Source organism: Mugil cephalus, chromosome 5 (assembly GCF_022458985.1).
Source record: "Mugil cephalus isolate CIBA_MC_2020 chromosome 5, CIBA_Mcephalus_1.1, whole genome shotgun sequence".
In the NCBI taxonomy this organism is placed as follows: domain Eukaryota; kingdom Metazoa; phylum Chordata; class Actinopteri; order Mugiliformes; family Mugilidae; genus Mugil; species Mugil cephalus.
This window is the reverse complement of record NC_061774.1, coordinates 6384896-6407974: the sequence shown is the minus strand read 5'-3', so window position 1 is coordinate 6407974 and position 23079 is coordinate 6384896. Positions and strand designations below refer to the sequence as shown.

The window sequence follows — 23079 nt, the reverse complement described above, 5'->3', positions numbered from 1 at the left end:
TTGCCACTAGTCAGATCCCCTGTTGTTGGCTCTTGATCTGTTGCTATGAAGAGTTCACACATGGGTAGAAAGTATGTGCCAGCTGGCTGTTGTGATCTTTGCTTTGTCATGGTTCTGTGTCTTTGTCTTTTATATGTGAATTTGTTTGCGTTTCCTGTTTTATTTTGTTAAGTTCCTGGGTTTCCTGTCTGTTGTGCCTCCTTGTGTTTTCTCTTGATTGCTCATCGGTTTCTCCTGGTGTGATTGCTTTTAGATTAGTTTCACCAGTATCTCGTAATTGGGCTCACTATCACCTTTATCATCATCACTTGGGTCCACACATCCGCAACCCCATGACAGTGTTGCGTTCAAGTGAAATGTTTTGGAGATGACGTCACAGTTGGCTTTTTTTGACAGTAGGTGTTTGAGGTTTGGTATTGCCCCAACTTAAGGCTCTCAAAAGACCACTCAAACCTAAAGGCTAAATGTTCAAAATCATCTGCAGTTTTCTAATAGAATTCCTTGTTGAAAGAAAGAAAGATTAGGAGGTGTTTGGATGACATTTAATAAATATACTGTTTCCTAACAGTCACAGGACTGCTTGCTTATAATTTACTTAGAAGTGACTGTCTGAAGACCAAGGTGGAATTAGCAAAGAAACCGCGTGAAGGGGAGATTAATAATGAGCAAGGATAAAGTGAGCATGAAAATGAGAGAGAGGGCAAAACAGAAAGAGAGAAAGAGCTCACTGTTAATTCAACAAGAGACTCAGGACGTCTGATTTAAATACATGTCGCTGCTGTGGGACCATGCTGGGCAACATCTGTCTCACTGTGTCCTCTCTCCCTCTGCCATCAAGCTTAACTTGCTTCTCACAGCCAGGCTGTTTGAATGTCCCCTGTTTCAGGTTGTCAGTGAAAATTATTCTGATTATAGAATGCAATTTTTGAGGTTATAAGGTTAAGGATATTACACGCTGTAGCAATGGTGGAGTGGAAGTAGATGAAACCGTAGAAATCAGAACAAGGCAGAATGCTATTATATATTTCAATACATTGCTATTGAAGTGGTCCATGGGGAAACTAGCATTCTGAACACTTTGGTTGGCTCCCCTTTCAAGCTTTAGAAAAATGTAGCCCAGGACAAGAGACTGACTAATCAGAGACATCCAGACTGTGGCAAGACTGATTCAGCTGCAGAAACTAATGCGGGAAAAGTTGAACCCCAAAGAGAGCCTGACAATATAAGGAAAGAAAATGAAGAGAAAGAATACAATAACATGTCAATGTTAAAGTGTTCCAGAGATGGAGAGAAGTGTATAATTACATCGGCCTCAGGTTGGATTGTGATCTTGCTCTCTACACTTGACCCATCTATTACTTCACACAGTAGTGTTTGGAGTCAGAGCAGTGGGTTTCCACCTGTTCAGTGCTTTGGAGCAGTTTGGGGGTCAGGCGATTGCTTAAGGCACCTCAGACCTACATGTGGCTGCTGTTCAAACAGCTTATGGATTGTGCATTACTGGACTACTACTGGTCTAGTTTTCCTACAAACACATAAGGTTGTTTATAAAATATGTAGCCTAAAAGAGTCAAATAAAGATGCCCATAAAATACATATTACACAAGAACTTTCCTTTAAGCTTCATGACACCTGTTAAACGGGGTGTTAAAACAGAGGTCATATTCCCTTTGGCCAAATAGCGCTATATAAACACTAGCCCAAAAACAGTACGTCCAGCTTTGTTGGTGGCTGAGTGACACTCACTGAGACAGATGTTTTCTGTGAAATATTCCAGGAAGTCTCCACACTCCTCTCTCTGGCTCCCACTGGCTGAGCAGGTGCACCACGGGGCCACGCTTGACGTGGAGTTGTCGACATAGTTGGGAGTTATTATACTTCCTGCAGAGACACAGCACCAGGCTTCAGTCAGTATTCACGCATGCATTAAATATGCATTACATATTTAATATATATGCACCCGCACTTGAGCTGGTACACTGCACTCATAGTGCTGTATTTCCTGAAACATTAATGAAAGACTTTGCATTTCCTACACACCGACTAGATGTAAGGAGATGATCGTATTATAGTTCTGCCGATGAGGCTGCCCGTGCACTGTTTACAGCACCACATGCTATAATAGAGAGATATTGAGGTATACTCCAATTTTTTTTAAGTCTCTTTCATGAACACCCTTTTTCAGGCATTCATTATAATTTTGTTCGGCACAGTGGAGGAGGGATTTCAAGTGCTTTAATAAATACAAGACAGGAATGAAAATGCCAAGTGTGTGTTTGTGCTGAGAGGCACCATTTGCAGTTCTTGAAATGCATTTGGTTCGCTGCTCTTTCCTGTGCGGAAAAAAAAAGATGTTTTTTTATGGACCTTTTATAAAACAGACTAAACATCACTTTGGTTAAAGAGCATTTGTTTTTTTCCGTAATGGCATATTTTTTTTATACTTACACCAACCTGAACTTTGTCTCTTGCTTTAGAATGAGAAGTTGTATTTCATTCTCCCGCTCACTCTTAACCTCTTCTACATGTATTAATATCTCTCGGAAGCATTCTCTCCCTCCTACCTCTTTGTCACTTCTCTGTCCTCTCACATACCTTCATTTACACATCGTCTCTTTTCTCCTCCACCTGTTGGTTTAATTTTCTCCTTTTTTTTCTCTGTTTCTTAGCGTGTGCACCTACCTATGAGCCCTGTGTAGGCGAGAAGACAGGCCACGTAGTTGCCTTGCTTGCAGCCGTTGGCAGATGTTTTGGAAGGTTCGCAGTCATACTGAAACTGTGCCAGACGAGACCTAGAAAAGCACCAAACAGGTACTAGTCAGCAAGAGCGTGACAGATCTCTGTATTGTTTCACGTAATAAGCAGCTTTTTAAACCAATTTCTTTCTGCTGTAACAGTTTGCATTTAATTAACAGTTTGCCCCTCTGACATAAAGAACTATCATTGGCCATGGTGAGCACTGCAAGCACTGGACTGTAATGTGAAAGTGATAGAAAGAGTAATATATTTCATCCCATAGACCAGGGATCATTAGTAAAGGCCTCTGAGTGTAATGGGGCTGTGGAAAAATAATGGCCATGACCAGAGATAGCAATGAGCGATAACTCTGATCCATCTGGCTCTTTATCTGTGCTAAATATTTAATGTGTTATTCCAACAGGATTTCTGGGGTGTTCTAACCAATGGTGGTGGAAAGCTTTAGGGTGAAACAGAGGGCCATTTTCTTGATTGAATGGCTGTTTATTCGGTTTCAAGAGCCATGATACTGAACAACACTGGCCCAAATATGTATGGAGAGTATATCTAAGATCTATAACATCCAAGGAATACTGGAATAAAGCGGGAATAATTAAACATTGTCTTTGTTGATTTTGGACACCATGAGAAGAGTTGGTTCATTACACAAAACCAAAAAGGGGATTACGATCATATTAGAGCAATGTGTTTCTGTGTCCAAATGACTTGGCTGAGTGAGAAATAAATTTAGCCTCTATTATACATACGGCACTGGCAAAGGAATAAAAGGAAGCCAATTAAAGCCTTCAGTCCTAACCTGCACACATAGTCAGCCTTGCAGATCCTCATCTGTGTAATACAGCTGGGTTTTTCCGCGCTTTCGTAAGAGCAGCTGGGTACGATGGTCTGCCTTCGACGCTCCGAGCATGCCGTGTCCGTGCAGGGGCAGAACAGCAGCTCGTGTGTGTAGTCGGCAGGAACGCGGTCGAAGAACCTGCGCAGGGCCTTGTTGCATTTAGGCCGGTTGCACAGGCCCGACTTGGCAGTGGGTTTGATACAAGCGGAGACATAGTCTGTGCGAAGCTTCTGGCACAAGTCGTCCACATTGCAAGCCTTGGCTGCATCCAGGCAGCGATTCACAGTTGCCATGCCAACATCAGAGTCTGTGGATGCAAGTAAGGTCAAAGACAAGATGTCAGTGGAAAGCTAATAGCAACAGATCAAAAGGGGTTTGTGTTTATGAGAATAAGAGTGCATGTGACCTGTGGTATGTGTTCAGTTTATTGATTCATTGGCTTATTGCCTTGAGATGTAGTCGTCTCCTGTCAGAAGCTCATAAGTTCAGATAGTGAGTTTGGAATTACAGGTCAGCTTCATGAGAAAAGGGTAAAATAAAGAAATCGAGCATTGTTTCATTAGTAGCAGCACAGGACAGTCTGGTTTTCATCGTCGTCACTCCTTAAAAGAAGAGGCAACTACATATGCTGTGAACGAATGAAGCTCCTCAAGAGCAATTTTTAAGATGACAGAGTGATTGATTTTTTGCATTACTTTGATGTCATCACATGAAGCACACATTCTCCATCCCACTAATTAGAATAAGGACATATTGCAGTAACAGACAATTAACATTAGCAATTGCAAATGTGCGCAGTAAATAAGTAAGTGCCCCTGTGATGCCCCTTACTTGTGAAATGTGCACCACACGTGTGTTACTGGATCTATTCATTTATTTGTTATTTCAAGATAACTATGAGCCTTAATCAGCTTCAAAAGTGACAGCACACAGGAAGCTTTGTAACAAACCCCACAGGATGCGTTGCTGTGGCTTTCATGACTCATTGATTATATGGGACATTGCAGTCATTTAATTTCATAGATTCTTTGTCTCTTAACTGAGTAACCGAGAACTAACACAAATTAATGCAGCTAGCAATTCACTAAGAGACGCAGAGCAAGTGGAAGTAATGAGATATCATTCTGGAAATGCATCAGATATTTTATATCTAGTTATCCGTTGCATCACATCTGAAGTGTTATGTGTTTTGGACCAAAGGCACGAAACCATGCAGCAGTGTTTATGACTGGTCATGTTAGGGTATGAGAGTGATCCCTGGTATTCTTGCTGGCAACTTCTAAATGAACCTTTTGTACATGTGTTGCCTAGGGAATCAGTGACCAGTTGACCTGCTTCAGGGATGTGTGGATGTCTGTGGAATGTGTTTTTTCACTACTTTGTTAAAGAATTTGTCAATTAATAGGAAAATAATCAGAATTCATCTGCATTACTGCTGTCTACAACAGGTGCATTTTAATACCACATATTGTGAATTCTTGTGACACTAAGAAAAGACTATTGTTTTTTTCAGTAAGTAAGAATAAGTAAAAACTGGCCATTTTCCAACATACTGTGAAAAAGTGTGACCTGACTTAATGCTGCCCACAGAATGAGTCTGAGATGAAGAGGGCACAGTGGAAGGAGTTTGTTCCCTGGCTGAGAAGTTACAGGTGTGTAGCCTGTCCCCTGCAGGTCTTCATCTAACAGCTCACTGTGGCTGCTCTCCCTTAAATATTTTAAACTGATACACTGTCACTGTCAACGTCAGTAAACTACTTATAAACTATTTCAAAGAGAAACTGCAGCCGTCGGTGTTTGGTTTGCATTAGCAGCAGCCTCTCGGTGCACTGGTCTTCCCCTAATGATACAGTAATGATAGCATACTGCATTGATATCTAGATGTCCATTTATATTCACATAAATGTTATCAGTGGGCCACATATTCAGCAATTTCTCTCCTGTTCATTAACTGCATTGATGAATACAAACTATTTTTTCCATTTTTTGAAGCATTCTTAGCATTTTTTCACATCTGCCTGAAACGTTTGCGCAGTACCGCATATCACAACATATATTCTTCTTTCCACTAAGTTTAAGTATGACAAAAAATGAAACACTTCATTGTATGCAATGGTGTTGACATTTAATAACACAGATATAGTGTTTGATACTGAGATGTGTGCTGTGTCTTAATTTGCCCCCCCCGGGGACAAATACAGTTTTCTGACTCTGAATCTGAGATGAATGAAAACAATGGGTGTGGGTTAGTTTTGTGAAGGACATAAGGCACCTCTGATTATACTGGGCATGTTTCCAGTATGTGTGGAGTCATGTTTTCCTGGCTAGAACAAAAACATCTTAAAAAGCTGAAATATTATAAAAAAATAAATAATTAAAACAAACAGAAAAGGTGAATCTTAATGAAGGTGGATGAACTTGCCAGCTGAAATAGAGGCCAAGCGGACATAGTCATAATCCCTCTGCACTGTCTCGTAGGGATAACTCTCCACCAGGTTGAGTCCTGAAAGAATAATAGACACAATTATTGACTTGAACTATCACAGCTCCTCCAAACTTTATCAAAGATAAGTGACACGTACATTCAGTCAATTAACTATAGCAAGCCTGTTATTCATTTGTTAGCTTATTTAATTCATTTTGATGAATCTTAGTTTTTAGCATATGAGCACAGACCGTGTATGACAGACTGGTGAAGGCTCCAGTAGATGCTCAAACAGTTCTTCTCCTTCTTCATTCCACGTTTACACTGGCAGCCATGTAAGGGGCTGGCCAGGAGGGCGGACACTGCATTGGCACACTGGCTTCTGGCCCCGGGGCCCAGCTTCATGCTGCCATTGCCGGCCACGCACTGACGCAAAGTACGTAGACGTGGGCTGCAGGTCTCATCACTGGAACACGAGTCTCCGGCCACCAAGCAGTCTCTGCTGGCCAGTATAACCTCTAACAGGGCTGTGTGAGAAGACATCAGAGCACAGGAGAAAGCCAGACGATAAGGGGATTTGAGGTGGCAGCTGAGGTGTGAGGTTATGAAATGAAATAGGAAATTAAGAATAAGGGAGAGACAAGCTAAAAAGTCAGACGAAATGTCAAGAGGAAGAAAGCAGGAGAAAGTAAAGAAGAACATTTCAATGGGGACAAAAGGGAGTTATTGAGCCTTCAGTTAAATCAGCTTGCATTGTGAGATTTCAAACACATGCGACTGCAGCAGTAAGATTCTCTTGCAGCTATTTGATTATTATAGCACTCCTCTACCTGGTGAAATCTTAATGGGTGTAATTGATGTTTTTCATTGCGTAGCTGCTTCAGAAGCTGGGACACTCTGTGGATCTTAGGCTTGTTCTGAGTCTGCACCAGAACCAGAAGGCAGCTTTACTGTATGTTTTATATGATAGTGTGTCATGATTACATAGCAAGAAATTGAAAGCCCCTGTAGAATTCAACTGTGTTGTTTTTATACCCTCGATGTATCAATAATCAGAGCTTTTCCCAGTGTCTGCTTCTTTACTATGATAAGGAGGTCTCTTCCAGCCCCAGATGCATTTCCCCCCACAGACCACAACTTTAAAAAGAAAAGTCTGTAAAACTGTTGACAGCGAACCTCCCGCTGCAAACGAAGTAAGATTTTACTGTTTTACTGTATTCATCCATGGAAGTTTCCTATCTGTACAGTAAAATTGTCCCAGAACCCAGAAAAGTGAGTTTCATTTGCATGATATCATCTCAGTGTAAAGTTTATGAGCCACGTGGGAATTCCTGGGCAGGGGGAGACATTAATAAACATATGCAGTGGGCCACAACATAGAAGCATCGGCAGTAGCTAGAAAACTTTATACCACATCCAAGGTATCTGCTAGAGCCAGCTGAAGTCCAATGTGTGGCTTATTTCATACAGATTCTGAACTGATGTCAGCATTAACTAGTAATAGATAAATAAAAATTCAAGTCATGCAAATATATGCAAGCAACGCCGCTGAATAATAATATAAACCTTTAACCTTCTTCAAAGCGGGAAAGTGACTCTCGATGGCTGAAAGTGGTAAATAAATGATGGCAATCTTCTGTCTTTGTAGAAACGCAAACATATTGGATAAGGCAGACATAGTTAACAAGCTTGTCACATTAGAGTATGAAGTCAGTTATACCCTGGGCTCAATGCGGTAGATACAGTATTCAGCATCTTGTAAACTGCCCTGTGGGCTGCAGCATACACTGCCTCATAGAAAAGGGAGCGTTTCCAAGGTGAAGCTCTGAAATATGAAATGATTTCTGCATATGATGAAAACGTATGCACAGTATGTGTGTTTTTTCTATACAGTTACTGTGTTAAAGACCAAAGGTGGCTTAACAGACGTTAAAATAAAGTAATTCTGATTCTGGTAATCTGTCCATTGAGTGATTCACTGTTAACCTTGTCTTGATGAGTAGCATTGAAAGTTGCACAGCACGACTCAGGTCCATTCAACGAGACAAATATCCTGAGAACATTAATCAGTGAAAGAGCCACATACATTTATCTGTTACTTTGGTGCAGATAGCTGCTGGCCAGGCAGACCGCAATATGGGTTCAACACCAATAACCATATATATAAAGGATGACAACCTGCGTTATATGGTTCTTTGATGCTTTAATATGGAATTCAGATGTGCACTTTGTACATTGAGTTTGCTTTAAGTTTGCTTTGCTTGCTGAGACTGTAAATACTGTGTTAGTCAATATGAAGAGATGTTATCTACTGACATTCAGAACTTTAGGTCTTAATAACCATAAAATATTAATGGGGGATCGCTAAAATAAAATACTGCTGTGGTCCACATTCATAAAGGGTCCGTCTAAGCACATAAAATAATATGAATCTATAGGTGCTTTAACAAAAAATAAACTTAGTGTTGATCCCAGCTCATAACGCTTTTCTTCATACTTTAGTGTTTATCAAGTTTTTCTTTTCTGTCGATTAAATTAAAAAAAAGTACAAAACATTATGACAAAATCAAACATGAACAGCAATGGTTCAGAATCCATTGCTGTAGAAAGATGCGCAAATGTCAGCAGGTCAAGTAGACATCTCCCACTCTGTTGTGAATCAACCATTTCTTCCATTTTTCCATTTCTTTTCAGTCTCAGTTGTTGTTAAGTAATTCTCTCCATAGCACAAATCGCTTGTAGCTCATAACCCATTTAAAATGCATAAACTACATAGTGTGTGTGTGCAGTTAAGTGAGACCGATACGTATTTTTAATCATGTGTCATCAGGTTTCTCTGTGAACACATTCCTAAACATGGCCTGCAGTAAACCCAGTGAATCCTATTATTATTCAAACACTCTAAATTCATACCACATGCATTGTCGCTCGTAGTGTTGTTTTACCTCATTTGCTCAAATCTATTTTTTTTTTTTTTTTTATTTCATGCTGCTTTCACTGTTGCTATTTCTGAGGCAATATTGTCTCAGCCATGGGTTTGATCTCTTAGGTATACATGCATACACAGCATCCAAAGCTGGATCTTTTCTCAAACCACGCAGACATATTAAGTCTTTCTCTCATGAGGAGTTATGCAAACTCAGCATCTATTCAGATATGTACGCTTGTCAGTTAAGACCATAAAATACAGGTATCTGGTTTCTGAGGGAAAAACAATATACAGAATCGTGTTCCAACCAATACCAATGTCATGGAAGGCCAGATGGTCAGTTGCAAATTCAAGGCAGAAATCCCTTCCTCTTCGACTATGTGTGTCAGTTTGTGCTGCCTGGGCAGAAGCTGGAATAGACACCATACATCATGAATGCAAATGAGCTGCTTGATTTGACATTTCCAATAAGCCTGTCTCAGTGTACCAGTAGGTTTAGCCAATTAACCATGTCAGTAATCAATGTGTTCTCAGGCTCAGTTAAGTCTTCAGTTTCCATGCCACATAAATCACGGGCAGATTAGCTGATCAGCTACCCTTGTGCACCGACTTAATGGTCCACTTCAGAAGAGATAAAATGGAAAATGAAACTTAATGAAGTCAGCTGCAATGTTACCTTCACCCCTTTATACCTACAAAGCTGTGAAGCTGTGAGGAGAAATGACAATGCATTGTCACCTTTGATAAGTGTTTTTGTTTCAGTCCTATTTATGTTTCTAAATTACCAAGAGTAATACCTAATTCAGCACATTGGTGGGAGAGTGGAGAAATAAAGTTTTATGCGATGATGTTTTTTTCATTCAGCATCTGCCTTTGTTTAGGGGCCTAATTTTAAACAACAAACATGTTTAAGAGGAGACCAGCTGAGTCAGTGGACGTGCTGATTAGGCAGCATAATGTACATTGACTGTGTGTAAAGATGGATGAACCCTCTGTGAAGTCATCCATGTGTTTCCTGAAGAGCATTTTTTAGCTCGGTTGTGGGCTTGCAGCTAGTTCTAAGAGGACACCTACCTGTCAACCCCCTCATACAGTTGTCATAAATAAGGGAATTAGTGATAAAAACCAAAAACCTCTTATGTACCAGGAAGGCGTTTGCCGCCAGACTTATGTGGTCATTTTTAGTACTGCAGTTTTTGGCAGATCCACATTCTTGGCTTTTGTATAAATACATAATTTTTTCATATATAATTTGGACATGGGTAAAATTTCTGGCTTTATTTTGTAAAGGTGAGCAAAGTTTCTCCCAGAAAGAGCTATTGGCACAAGGCTATTAAGGCTAACTGCTTCTGTGTGCAAAGGAAATAAGTTTCAGCAGATGATCAAGTCTGGCACACCTGGAATTAAATTCAACAGCTATGCATCCGCTTTTCCTCTGCTCTGTTTCCGCACCGACGTACACACAAACAAACAGTGAGAAGACTAATGGGGCGAACGTGATGGAGAGAGTAGCTAACCGCGGGGCTAAGTTAGCATGCAGACGGCCTCCTTCAGTGAGTCTGGATGTTAGTGTGCATGTTAACAGACTGGTGTTCAGCTGTAGCGGTGTTGTCATTTATATTTTAGTTTAGTTTTCTGTTTGCCGTGTGTGCTACCATAGAACAGTAGGCTAACCCATTAGCTTGTTGTCTGCTAAGTGGTACAGTGTAGCTACGTTGTTTGTGTAACAATCTCTGTTGACATATTTTGGTATTTAGTGCTCAAATGCTCGTGATTTGAGCTTTTATTGGTTAACGTATGGACTGATGGAGCTTCAGAAGCTGCTCTACTACTCTATGAATACAATGAACGGTTTTCTGCTTCAAGTCATCTGCCTGTTAAATTCCTCATCTGTATGTGACAGATAACGCTCTGTACATTCTGTTATCTATCTATCTATCTGGAAATGACAAAGACATACATGTATCAATCAAATCATGTATCTAATCAAATATACAGAGAATTAGTTATTTAATTTATATATTTAATGTATTGTCTTTCAGATATACTCATCTTGCTCGTTTGCATGTTTAAAGACTAATAAAATTATTTCTTTATTTATTTTATGGACTTCAAAATAAGTCCAGTCAACAGATTTCCTTTCCCCCCACTTCCTATCAGTGTTCAAGTCTCGCCCTGAGATGCAGTTTTAAGCACTGAAAAACAAGACAATAAATGTTTTACCTTCTCAAAAACCTCAGCCTGGGAATACAGACTCACAGCTGAATGACTGCTCAGATTTCTCTTATGCACTTTGTGGGTATGCAAGAACAAACCGAGGCAGATCTCATCTACATTCTCAGACAGATCCCTCCTTACCTTATAATTTATATTCCTTCCATAGATCATACTGCTCCTTCATTAAAAACATATCCTATAATGTAGAAAATCTATGCAACAGAAGTGACATTAAGCTATGCCTGCTGTTTGTGATAGCAGGCCTTGGCAAGTTGAACGAGTGAAGTTGTCACACTAACGTTAAACGTGTTTCCTGCTCATCAAACCAATGTTGACTGAGCTATAAAAGAATGCTTAATCAGTTTTCTGTGCTATCTGCACCTCAGTATTGATGGTTTAAGGTTTTATTCATTTTTAATTTATTCTTCTTATTTATTTATTTCATGATGAACTTCTGAAGTAATCACTGGGGAAGTAATCTATCTTCACCGGTGCTGGCATCTAGGAGCTTTAAGTTACACATGAATATAAATTGCCCTTCCAGTGTTTGAATGATCTTAGTAAAGATGTAAGTGGTGTCTTTGTTATAAATGATCACTGTCTACATTTTATAAGCCGGCATTATTTGCTTTTATGGCACAAAAATGAGCAATTTTACACTTCAAAGCAGTGCAGATTCAATTTGGCAAAATGAGGCAGGAAAACCTCCATCTGCATTCAGAATAAAGTGATGTAAGCTCCACTTCATGTTAGACATCAAACAAATAGCCTATGAAGATTGAAAGGCACTGTAATTTAGCTTCAAAGTTTTGAAACATTCACACTTTCAGCAGAAAACGACACTTGGTACGTATAATATTTTTTCATAAATACATCATCTATTTAGTTGATGTTTTAATCAAAAGCAGCTGAACTTATACCAAAGGGGAAAGTGTCGCCTGTAACATATACCAACTATAATTTATTTACTCAGAGCTTACTCGGACAAAACCTGGTCTTGTATTAGGAAAGGTCAGCATAGTGTATAAACATTCACCTTCACCAGATGGAAGGATAACTTACAGTAGACACGATAATGTTGTTCTTAAAGTAATTGGATTCATCTAACAGCTTGAATGAAACAGGAAAGGGGCTTCCAAAGGGTTAAAACACAAGATCTGACACACGGTGATACGGCAACAAGAAACCATAGAATGATAATGAAAGTCAACGAACTGAAGCAATGATAGGCCTTATCTCATCTCCGAAGCTACCTGATTGATTTAGGTGACAACGCATGGGAGCAACTGATTTGGTTGATTAACAGATGGAAAATATACAGGAGGGTTACCATGGTAACCAGAGTCTTTTTAGTGAGCTACAAAGTGACGGATAGCAACCGAATCGCTTTATATGTGGGCGGAGCTTTATCCTCGACATTTTTCACCACTTAAATTATATAATTTTAAATGTTTTAATTAATCAATGTTATTGGTGACTTAAACAAGAATGGACATGTTGTGTATTCACTCTTCATCACGATGTCCATTAAGAGGCATTATGAGTTCAATGCACACCCATTGTTTGCCAGTATTTGTATGAGAGTCCAGTATGACATTAAATCTCCCAAAAACGCACCCTTGTTTTTGATGTAATCAGACTTTTTTCCATCAATAGCCATGTATTAATTTTTAGTACCCACAGATCCACCATTGGATTCCCATCACTGTCACACTCATAGAGGAAACAAGGCAAGCGTGTAATCAGCATTTCAGTCAATTTTATCTCACTGACATCAGCCTCACTGTTTATTGTTCAGTCTCCCACAGCTGTATCTCTGCCCCATTAAAGAACTGATCATTCAAATCAAACATTTCCACATCCAGCTGCCTCACACAAAAACATCCAGCCCACGACTGCTGGTCTACTATGGCCCTTTTTAATTAGTGGATCATTTGTATGTTTAATGGAACAAGAACGAGGAATCAAATTAAGCTATTAGATGAAGAGCTGCAGGTGATAGACTCCAGACATCCAGCTCCTTCAGGAATGTAACAGACTCTTCACTGTGCCTAACCATTGTCTGGTAAACAGTACGTCATCAATTAGTGCCACTTATTATTGACCGCATAACTCTCTGATAACCATCTGCCATCCTCAATTAACTCCATCTGTCTGAATGAAGCTGAATTGAAACAGTTTTTTTTTTTCCCCAAACATGAACACAACATAGAAAATTTTAACAAATCCCAGCAGTACAGAGCAATACCACGAGGCACTTATTCCCTCAAAGCATGCAAGCAAATTACACTGTGAATCATGGTTGTGTCTCTCACCCAAGACACTTATATTGATAAATATTCCTATAATAACTAGCCATTACTAACCATGTTCTCCCAGACATGTTTTCTTTTCAAACATGTGTATTTCACTCTTTATTCTGAGACAGTTTTACATGCATTGCTCAGAATTTGATGTTCTATATAGTTTTAATAAAAATAAGTGTGTGTATATATATATATAATCTAAGACAAAGATTATATCGTAACACCCCAATAACAACAACCAAAGATGGTTGATCTTATTCAAGTCTCGTATCACTGCTTCAGTTTGATCCAACTCTATGCTATAAACACAACTAGCAAAGTTGCGTAGGTCTCTTCGCATTAAGGTTTGTTTGGCTCTTCAGAGTAAGGCCGGACTTGTAACAGCTTGAATCCATATGTGTTTGTGAACGTGTGTGTTTTTGATGTACTGTCCCGTTGGGGATAAGGATGAGGATGTGGATGAGACCTTGAATGAGAACACACTTTCACAGAGAGGTGGAAGGTTAAGGAGTTATGGATTTAAAGGTGCATTGAGTAATTTATGACATTAATCAAGCTCTATCAGCTACGGGCTTTGGCAGGACTCAGGCTATAGCATTCAGTGAAAGTCACATGAGATCATATCACTGGCATGATGAAGTGAGCTCATCGCCACAGGGTAAGAACGAAGACATAGAGCAAAAATGCATCGGACGTGTAGGGAATATAAGAGTCCGTTCTGTATGACTGTCATCCTGTCCTTGCTGTACACTGTGTGTTGTCTTAATAACAGGACCACAGGCTTATAATACTTCATCCAGTGATGACTTTGGAAGAATCTCGCAGGCTAGAGCTCAACATATTTGCCAGGTCAGTTGAACATGTTAACATCATAGTAGCTATTAGGCTCTAATCATTAACTTCAGTTTGGACTGAATGTTTAATTATAGCATAATTAAAATACCTAATACCTAGTACCCACTGACTATAGTTGGAGAAACATTTCAAGTCAGAAGATGTGTCATGTGGTAGAATGTATCTGTGTCTCAAATTGTGTACTTCTGTATATTTTAACACTTTTACACTATTATTTTACACTATTATGTAGTCATAACAGTCAAAATATTCTAATTCAGTGGCTGTTGTCTTGGCCACAAACCATCCAATGTCTGAGGAAAGAAAACTCTACTCAAAAGAAAAAGTTTCACGTCCACTGTCACGTTCAAGTGCCACTCTACCGTTGTCGGGTAGAAGCAATCAATATGTGTTGTAAGACTGAGCGACAGATTAAATCTCATACATATTATAGCTCAGGGCTCACATGCACGCACAGTTTTTTTTTTCGAGCAGTAAGGCTGAAAAGGAAAATAGAATCGAACTGGTGGAGTATGGAAAGGGTTCAAAACTGTGGTTGTAAACTCTAAACCTATAGAATTACCTTTGTGTGATTACATGTACTCATTTCCTCCAAATACTGGGGTCATAAACTAAATCATCAAGACATGATCATTACTTTCCTAACATTTGAGGATGCTCACTGCCTGATGGTTTACAGGTGAATGATTAGTTACGCCACGCTATGCGCACTTATTTCATAGCCACGTTTCAGCTTGATCAGGGCTGTTTTTTAGAGGATCTTGCCACTGCTGACAATGGAATAGTAAAGGGCAACTGTAGCCAAGAACAGGCAAACAGAAACATTAAGTTCCACTGATAACTCAAAAAACAGATGTTGCACTGAGGTAAAACAGAACGAGTGCTAACGTCCATCGACGTGTGTGTTCCACAGAACCCTTAACCGATCCTCCTCACGTACTTTCTAAAGGCTTTCTGAACCACCAGAGGCTTATATCACTGGCAGGCTGTAATAGTCTTGGAGCTCTAGGACATGAGCCAAAATTCAAACCAGTGCAACACTGCCCACCTGCTGACACACACACACACACACACACACACACACACACAAGTCCACAGCCGGTTATGTTCCCACTGAGCAATAAGAAAGACTGCTGGACAAATTCTCAGTTAGTGTAGGCTCACTCCACTGGTCAAACGTACTTTGTAGTATGTGTTACCTGGAACGGTAGTCGTATTCATCATTCTGTATGCCAGCCCAGGACAACACAAGAAAACACATGGGATGCCAAGCGAGACCACCTCAGTTAGTGTAATGCCAATTGCTGGTTTGAAGTCCTCACCAAAACAATAAGAACACAGTCAACAGTTTGTACAACAAAGTACAGCCAGACCCTCAACTGTTCGTTCTCATTTACTAATGGAAGTTGCAGAGCTTCATGGTTGCAGCAAATAACTGAATTCCTTAGTTTAAACTGAAAAATGATTATCTTACCCAATTAATTAAGTCTATGAATCATCAGAAAATGGTTGGGTCAGCTCAATTGTTAGAGGTTGGGATCCATGACCACACAGTTATCATTTCAGCAGGATCATTATTTGTTTTCGTTTTTTAGAAATCTTCAGAAAAAAAAAAAAAAACTTTCCTTGTCCATATTAAAGTGCGTCATAGATTTTTTTTCCTGATTCCTCCACATGGGCTTTTTGTAAAGCTCACATTTCAGTAGTAAAAGATGTACGACCCTTGTTATTTATGTATGTGGAGTCATCCTGGAGTTTGTAGACATTTCCATTTTTTGTTTTAGAAAAAGAGGTAACTGCAAGAACGAATGAAGTTGAATCACGTTTGATTGAAAAAAGGGCTTTTAGATGGTCTGTGAAAGTTACACATGAGCTGTACTTCCTCACACCATTTACTGCAGAGACTTTTGATATGCAGAGCAGTTTCCATCAGATTGAAAAGTTCAAATTTAAATAATTTTCCCAGATATGACTAAAATAAAGGCTGTGATGATTTAGGGGCAAGACTGAACTGAAGGAGCGTCTGTGTGTGTGTCTGTGTGCGTGCCTGTGTGTACGCCAATTTGTACGTCGCCCTGAGGGCTTGTCAAGTTCATTCTCAAAGTCACACAGCAAGGACTGCTTTATCTTCACTTGGAAATGATGACACGAGTGTGTTGACTATTAGTTTGTGATGGTTGCAATTAACTTATCTACACATCATCCTTTCCTTCTAGAGTCTGAGAGCTTGACACGTCATGTTTTTCTCCCAGTCTCTGTAGCACTGAACAGGACTAGTGTCAGCCAGGCAGGGCATACGAATGTTGGGTCCTCTCAAATCTAAGAGGCACTGGTTGGATTCATTTAAAAAACTGTGTCTGTCGCACCAGAAGATAGATGCCAGGATGCCGTGTAAACAGTTAACATTACTAACAATCATCTCTTCATTCTCACTGTGGCTAAATTGTTACTGTTTCCAGACAGAACACACACTTTAACTGAGCACAATTTATAATACTAACTGTGGTATATTTATCTCCATTAACACATTTTTGTAATTTTGAAACTCTGTATTTTTAAACAGCAATAAATTCTCAACTAGTTAGCAGCAACTAGAAGCAGTGTCAGCAATTTCAAGCTCAAACTCTTCTCGTTTACTGATAGAAAACAGAGCCCTGACCTGCTGCCTAACCATATTGTAGTGTGCATGTGGGGCAGCATAGACAGCGGAGAATAACCGGACTTGTTGTACATAACAGTGTATCTACCTCTGTAGGTGTGGGCATGGCGTTGTCTCATAGTATCCCAGGTAACTGGAGGAGAGCATATACATGAAGACCGCTGCTGTCATTTTTTTCTAGTGGGACAGACTTGTTCCAGTAGAAATAATGTTTCAAGTTTCCTTTAAAGCTGTAAATGAAATCAAACTATAAATGGCTTTGACTTAAGTCACCCTTTAACCAGATGCCAGTTTATATTTCTAACAGTTAATTGACATTTGTTGCTGCCTTAAATGACAGCGTTTTAATGAACTTACCTAGTTAGCAAATAAAACTGTTAGCTCAATGAATTAATAAAATAAAGTCCATTTTACTTAATAATGGCTAGCTTAAAGTGAAAAAAATGATTATGCATGAATTTCTGGTGAAAGGTTGAGGCCAAAGCTGCATGACTCAGCGTTCTCAGGTTCATTTTTATTCGTCGTGTTCTTTTTTATCCAAGACTAGACACATTCAAAATTCAGCCGAAGATCACCAACAAAGGCTCCACTGCATTACAGTGTAACAGTGTAATGCAGATGTTAATGTATGAAACATAAATTTACTATAATGTCACTATATGTCAGGGAGTTGTTGTTACTGATCTGACAAGCTTGGAGTTGCAGTAATAGAAACTTTTTTTCTAAGAGGAAATATTTACAGAACAGTAGCAGTCAGTGGCGCCCTAACACAATGATGAAGTGTTAACCTTCTGTCAGGTCTGATGTTGTGGCAAGACCATAACAGCCGCCAGCTGTGACTGTCACTCAGAGTCATTACAGGAGGAGGGAGGGGCCACACATTCCAGTTCAGTGATTGATGGACACTTTTACTGATGAGACCCCTTAATAGCCTTCTGTCCTCGGTGTTGCTCAGACTCCCAGTGTGCCTCCAGTCCTTGAGACCCGCCTGGTGGTGTGTAATGCAACAGAAGCAGCTGTGATGAGAGGAGGTCACACATGAATCTTGAGATAGGGCTTTTCTGCTGATTGCCTTCACTTACTTCCAATCCAGTAAAGAGTTGCAACCCAGCAATCTTCATAATGGTTGTGTTTTAAAGTAATAAGTCTAAACACTTTTTTTTTTTTTTTTTTTTTTTTCATGATATGGGCCTAGATAGCCCAGTGGGAGTTTTTTGAAAGAGTGATTTGTGTCCTCGGATTTAATTAGCAGTATCTTCTCTGCCAGTGCAAAGAAAAACTAAAAACTAAAGGAACACAATCTTTCAGATAAATCCCCTGTGTGTGACTGGAACTTTTTTCCACCTGCTGGTAATGCAGCATCTTGCAAGACATGCTTGATGTCTTCAAATGATTACATTTTGTGAGCCTTGTATCAACTGTTGTCCAGATGTGCTCTGCTTGTATGGGAAGTCAAAGCTGGGGAAAACTACTTCCAGAATCAACTGACCTTCCCCTCATTCACAGATTTGATGAAAATCAGAGGCTGTTCGGTGAAATGTCATGAGACTGTGCTGTCTAGACACACCACAACTGGCAAAACTAAAGTCTTGTCAGGTCTGTTTTATCTCTGGATTGTTTACAGGTTTTGCATTGCTTTTACAAATTACCACTGCATTAGATCTCAGCTGGGCATTGTGTCTCCATTTGCCTCTCCAGTTGATCAAAATATTCATACCTCTTGGTTAAAAGAACAAAAATCAATCAGGCAGCATGACCAGATGTTACCTGATTATGCTAGACTCTGGAGCAGTGGACTCTGTCACTCATGCTGAACCATGAGAAGACAAGAGTGCTCTGCAGCAGCTCCGTTAAACAACTTCCTTGGGTTCCTCTGAGATTCACCCTTTAAAAGCTTCAAATGAAAGGTCGCAAAGGGATCAGACGCACCAAAAGGCAGAGCCAATAGATCAAAAGGAGCACAAGCCTTTAGTCAACACAGCATATGAAGACACCACAAGTCTGACAGCAGCCCCTGTTAAACAAGCATTTCCTTCTGAAATCTTCTAGTGATTCAACAAGCGTCGAAACCAGGCTGTTTGTCAAAGTGGGCTTCAGAGTATGATTGCAAAGGATATATGAAAGTCATTCATCTAAAACCTGGACAGCTATTTGTCATCTTCAGAGCTGTCAGTCATGCTTACAGCGCTGTTAGTGATAAATCAAATTTATAGTCAGACGCTGAAGTCTTTAAAAACTACTAGGTATACACGCAGGATAGGATGACAGTGAAGTCTCAACATTTTCCTCTGCTCATTAGCATGTCAAAGGAGTGATTCACAACATACTGTGTTGCCTGGCGTGGTTCTAGAGAGGCTCAGACAGACTGCTTAGCAACCTGGTAGTTAATCAATACTGTGCACTTGAATTTTCGGGGCGTGTTCTGAGGTCATTTTTGTTTAGTATTATTTCAGGTTTTAATTTGTATTCTGTATATAAGATGACAAATTAACAGTTTATTTCTCTTCTTCTTCTTGTGAATGGTGTTTCCCCCTCACAGATTAATCCTCTGTTAACTATGTTTTTTTTGCAAACAGAAATGCTGAGAGCCTCAAACAGTTCTCCATTATTCTTCTAAAAAAAAAAAAAAAACATTAGGCATTACTGTCACAGTTTGCAGAACAAAAGCACTTTGCATGAGATGATTACAATTTTCTTTTTCAGTCACTTCAATTTAACTTCCGCTGGCAATAAACCATAACAATGTCCTAATTAATTTCAGCTCCTAAATTCATAGTTACTCAGTCAGACACACTGCCTGGACTGTAGCTTTCACTTGTGAAGCTTAAGTATAATTGAATAAGTGGCTCCATTAACCATGTTTGTTATGTTTCTGTGACGGTAATAGTGAAGAATCTAAAAATGTTCCAAGACAAACTTCCAAGCTGTGAAATCGAAGAACACAATCGGTTCCAGCATCATTTCAGTCCAGAGTTTTCCTTAATAGCAGTTGACTGCAATCGATATTCTGTCCTCACGTCACTATAAAGCTTTTGTTTGTTTGTAGCGTGCCAGAGCTGCTGTAAAATACACAGACAGGTTCGACGTAGCTCCCGACATTTCAACAAGAAGGAGTTTGAAAAAGACACACTTACAGAAGTTACTTCAGTGTCAAGAAGTGCTCTTGGAGGAAACAAACTCCCACCAGGCTGAAAGTATGTAACATTAGATGTTAACTATGTGTCAACATTTTGATGGCAGGGATTTTAAAAATAAGCTGAACAGATTTCTCCTCTAAGTGGTAGTTACAGAGAGAGATATTCATAACAAATATCTCTTGATACCCGCCATACCACATCATCGCTGACTGATATATTTTGCAGCTGTGCTTTTTTGAATTGCTCTCCTGCTGTCTTACACTCCATCCAGACAGCTATAGATTCTGGATAGAACTCTTAAGCAGAAGTAGCTATTTCAAAAGTAAAAGTCACATTCTTTTTCTTGATACAGACAGAAGTGCTCACAGTTAGAGGAGTTCTGGGCTTGGATGGATTGGAAGCTCACCTGGTTGAATCATTAACACTGATCTTTTGGCAGGACAGTATCAGAGAAAATCTTGTACTGGGACAAAAAATGGAACAGGCATGCAAAATATAATGTGATGTGATGAAGACATTTGTGAAATTGAATTGTAGGATCAAAATGCAGCAAAAAAGCATTTAGCATTGCTTATAGAGTCAAAGCCCCTTCAGCCCCAAGTCAAAGTCCTTTTGGCGGACTCCCATGGGACCTCTTTCTGAAAAACTCGTGCTCCAAAGTGGGTCGATCCCTATAGACTTCTGTTTTAAATTGCACAGCCTAACAGTAGATGCTAGTATGTTTACATCCTGCTATAAAATGTTTTATATGGCAATTTTTAACCATCATATTAAGGCTTAAAGTTATGTATAAAAAAAAGCAAACGTGGGTGATCACACACATTTCACTAGTGCTCTGCTGTGGTTTTACTGGCTCACTTTAGCTTTGCTGGGAGACACTGATATTGCCCAGTTAGCAATTTCACCACAGTGAAATTCAAAGCTGGCCTTCCAGAAACCTATCGGGTCCTTTTTATCCCATTTGATTTGTGCCTTGAATTACACATATGTACCAGTCTCTCAACAAAGTTGTCCTGAACCAAATTGCACAATATAAGACTTTTCCTCTTTCCCACAAGTTACCCAGAACTGCCGATTATTTGTCTCTACATTGACTACCGTACATATTTTGTGGTTGTCCATCACAAGGGACTAGTTTTCACCTTTCTAAGCATTTTCTGTTCCTTGCTGAAGAAAGAGATATTCTCAGAAACATATAAGAACATTGATTTAGGATGAGTACCTTTTCTCCGTCAACTGAGCTCCTTCTTCAGAATTTGCTTTTTTAAAGAATGAATTTAATGACACCAACTTCCAAAAGGTCTTGATAATAAATGAAAGAGAAAAATGATGGAACTTGGGAGACAATGAGAACTGATGAACAAGTGAAAGAGAGGGAACACAAGAAACCATGTGATATTGAGTTTTAACTAATATGGGATAACAAGTTTCAGTTTACACTGACAAAGATTAACTGTTGACAGTATGAACCGGTCCACTGTGCACTGAATAAAACCACATCATACAGTAGTATCACCAATATGAAAATGGGTTTTAATGAAGGAATAAGGTCTAACGAAACAGAACTAGTTCCTCAGAGTAAATACAAATTAAGCACTACTTGGGTAAATCCTTGGAAACTGTTCACCAGCAGTATGTTTCATGGTTCAGTTATTGTGAGTGCTACATTACCATTTGTATGATAATCACAAATTGGTTTCCTTCCTTTCCTTTGTCCCTGAATACCAAGGCTGTCAAGGCTAGCTTATACTGAATGCAACGTGTGTCACTTCCCAACCGTATGTTCAAGGTCTCCTGGTGTGTTCATTTAAAAAAAAAAAAAAAGGTGTATTGTCACATTAATGTGATTAGACTGCTTGATGAAAAAAGTGAAAGAAACTCACAGTCTTGAGGAAGGCTAGACTGTAGCTAAATGAAATGAAAATGAAGACAATACGACAGAAAATATTCACAGGAGAAGTAAATCAGGTGGCATTAGAACTGTAATTATAAGATTTTCAGAATTTCTAATACTCACACTTGAAAATGTCAAGCTGACTTCATTTCCCAAAAGGTTGCTCTGTTATAATTTCCTTGTATAAAATGCCATAAAGTAATGCACTCAAATAGGCTTCATAAAGAGACGTGCACATGTACTAGGGAACTGCTTCTGATTGAAGCTTTTCTTCGAAGTTCAGTGTGTCCTGACAAAAACATTATTCTCTTAGGCCAGGTTTATGGTCTTTGAAATAGCGAGATCAGCTTGTGCATGACTTTATGTTTACCACCCAGGTTTGAAAGTACCCATACAGCACATCAACACAGACACCTTCCTTCCTCTTCCTGGACATTTAATGCATTATCTCCCTGCCTTCCAACCTGGCTCCAAACTCCTTTCCTCCACCTTTGGTCAAACCTGTGATTTTGTAAAAATAAACATCAACTTTGGGACAATGGACCAACCTCCAAAAAGCAGTCACACTGCTGCAATAAAACACAGAGCTGAGACCTCTCTGCTCATCTGCTGGGCAGGTTTTAAATTCAAAAATCTGTTTATTGAAGGATTGTCAATAATCCAAAGTACAGTGCTGAACAATACAATGCTAAGTGCAGCCATTAGCACCAATGTGTCCAGACAGACATGAATGAATTGGGTAATATAACTTAAAAAATTATATAGATATATATATCTGTCTCCACGAGCCCAAAAAGAGCAATCAACGGGCTGGATTCCAACCCACCTGGGAGAGTGTATGGAAAATTTCCCTCCAATAGTTGGTAAGGCTCGAACAGGACCGGTACATGTGGATGAGTGAAGACTCAGCAAAACCACATTTGATACGATATGAGCTAATATCAGGGTACATAGATAGTTTTGCTTTTGAGATATGGGCCCTGTGAAACACTTTGAACTGAATAAAACTGCCACATGCGCAGAGGGAGGTCGAGTTAACCAGTTTAAGAATTGAAGTCCAAGTGT

General features: G+C 39.5%; 1 protein-coding gene across 1 annotated transcript in view; it reads right to left on the bottom strand.

Moving 5' to 3' along the window:
• gfra4b (GDNF family receptor alpha 4b) overlaps positions 1-23079 on the bottom strand; it is a 43231-nt gene that overhangs the window by 4218 nt on the left and 15934 nt on the right. The window contains exons 3-7 of the mRNA XM_047584432.1: positions 6269-6544; positions 6015-6095; positions 3554-3899; positions 2683-2792; positions 1747-1881 (exon numbers count right to left, since the gene is read on the bottom strand). Coding sequence (XP_047440388.1) covers positions 1747-1881; positions 2683-2792; positions 3554-3899; positions 6015-6095; positions 6269-6544 — 948 coding nt within the window. The remainder of the gene's footprint in view (positions 1-1746; positions 1882-2682; positions 2793-3553; positions 3900-6014; positions 6096-6268; positions 6545-23079) is intronic.